The sequence below is a fragment of the Jatropha curcas genome, chromosome 3 (assembly GCF_041381405.1).
Source record: "Jatropha curcas cultivar XTBG-Jc1 chromosome 3, XTBG_Jcur_1.0, whole genome shotgun sequence".
In the NCBI taxonomy this organism is placed as follows: Eukaryota; Viridiplantae; Streptophyta; class Magnoliopsida; order Malpighiales; family Euphorbiaceae; genus Jatropha; species Jatropha curcas.
The window spans coordinates 31,146,289-31,148,348 of NC_143153.1; the positions used below are offsets into that span (position 1 = coordinate 31,146,289).

The 2,060-nt window shown below is 44.1% G+C and overlaps 1 protein-coding gene across 1 annotated transcript; it reads left to right on the forward strand.

Annotated features, from left to right (window-relative positions):
- Positions 1–511: 511 nt before the first annotated feature.
- On the forward strand, positions 512–850 carry LOC149497917 (uncharacterized). Its single transcript, XM_089719308.1, has one exon. It carries the CDS (start codon positions 512–514, stop codon positions 848–850), a length of 339 nt encoding a protein of 112 aa, XP_089575434.1.
- Positions 851–2,060: the final 1,210 nt, after the last annotated feature.

The following is a 2,060-nucleotide window of genomic DNA, read 5'->3' on the forward strand; positions in this document are numbered from 1 at the left end:
CATGAAGGGGTGAAAGACACTAGTTCAAAGTTGGAGCCCCCAGACTCAACCAAGAAAAAATACACAGACAATGCGACAATGGAACTGTTCATGCCTGATCTTCAGCCATTGAAGGCCCAAGGTATTCATGAGGACGTGAAAGGCGCTAGTGAAAAATTTTAACCCTCGAAGCCAACCAAGAATAAAACTAGGATTGCTCCTCTTAATTCATCTATGATTACAGATATTCGTGAAGATTTGAAAGATAATCGAAAGTCTTAGCCGATGATATCTCCACAGATCATTCCTCTGATTTAGGAACATATTACAATTAATTTCCTGTAATTAATATCTGTAATTCCTTTCCATATTCTGTTTGTATTCTCCCTATTTAAAGGGTCTTGTACATCAATACAAATCATCAAGAATTCCAAATCCTCAAACACTTTCATGGTATCAGAGCTTCGGTTCTGAAAATTATCCCTCCCTCTCCTTTCTCTCTCATATTTTTTAGCTGCTGCCGCCGATAGCCATGACACAAATAGAAGACCCATCTTCGACCTCCAACCCTAAAACACCCACCCCCATTCACCCTGCCTACTCTGTGACTAACATCCAATCAAAAATAAGAACCCTAGATGGTAGCACAGTTACATACACATCATGGGTGAAATTATTCAAGTTTCATTCTATTGCATACCGTGTTCTTGATCACATTGATGACACGCCACCCCCAGCCTCTACTGATCCATCATACAGTGCCTGGAAAGAAATAGATGCCTTGGTGTCTCAATGGATTTACAGTACCGTGTTTGATGAACTGCTCACCCGCATCCTCGACACTGAAGCTATGGCTAGAAAACATGGCTGAAACTTGAGAAAATCTTCCTTAGCAACAAGAAAGCAAAAGCGGCAGCTCTTGAAACAAAATTCGTTAATCTCACCCTTACAGCCTGCAGTTCCGTTGATGATTACTGCAAGAAATTGAAAGACATCGCCGACCAACTGAACGATGTTGACCAACCAGTTACAGAATCCCGATTGGTCTTACAACTGGTTCGTGGCCTTCCTCAAGAATTCGACGCCATAGCTTCTCTTATTAACTCACAAACGCAGACTGGGACCTTGCACGAACTATGTTGAATGATGAGGTCATTCGCCAGGCTGCACGACAACAAACCACCTCTGTCCTTGTCGCTCCAACCACGCAGACAAACCAAACCCAGCCGGCCGCAACTCAACAACCTGAAAACAATCAGCCTCACAACAGTTCTTACCACTCCAATTATAGAGGCCGTGGTTGAGGCAGACGTGGCAGCGGCAGAGGACGCGGCTATAGGGGAAACTCTACGGGGACTCCTTGGGCTATAACACATCAGTCCGCCAATCAAACCTACCCAAAATGGGCTTGGTGGAACACTCCACCTTGTCCCTACCCAACACAAACTCCATGGCCACCAAATCAAATTTCAAAAACACCCACTGCCCATTATGCCGCTTATTCAGAACAGCAGCCATACGGCCCAGCACCACCATATCCCCCTCCACCGCATACTGGATATGATGCTTTAAGTCCTTCCAATCTCAGCCAAGCTTATAACACGATGCAACTCAACTACACAAATCCAAATCTGATCATGGATACAGGGGCAGAACGTCATGTCACTGACAACCGAGGTATGATTCGCAACCTTGACTCTTTTCCTGTTAACACTAAACTTTTAGTCGGCAACGGACACTATTTACCAATTGAGGGCTCAGGAACAGGTTACCTTCCCATCCTTAACCATACATACATCCTCCCAAACATACTTTACAGCCCACATATCATTAAAAATTAATTATCTGTCCGCCGTTTTACACGTGATAACAATATTTCTGTTGAATTTGACCCTTTTGGTTTCTCTTTGAAGGACCTCAAAACGGGACAGCTCCTTTCCCGCCACAATAGTACCGGAGATCTCTATCCTGTCACTCCACCAACCCTACCACCACAAGCTTGTTCAATCACATCTCCAAATTTACCTTGGCATGATCGCCTCGGTCACCCTGGCACATAAGTTTTAGATGTTTTAACCAAA

Coding starts and splice junctions, on each gene's coding strand:
- LOC149497917 (XM_089719308.1), top strand. CDS start 512: ATGACACAAATAGAAGACCCATCTTCGACCTCCAACCCTAAAACACCC.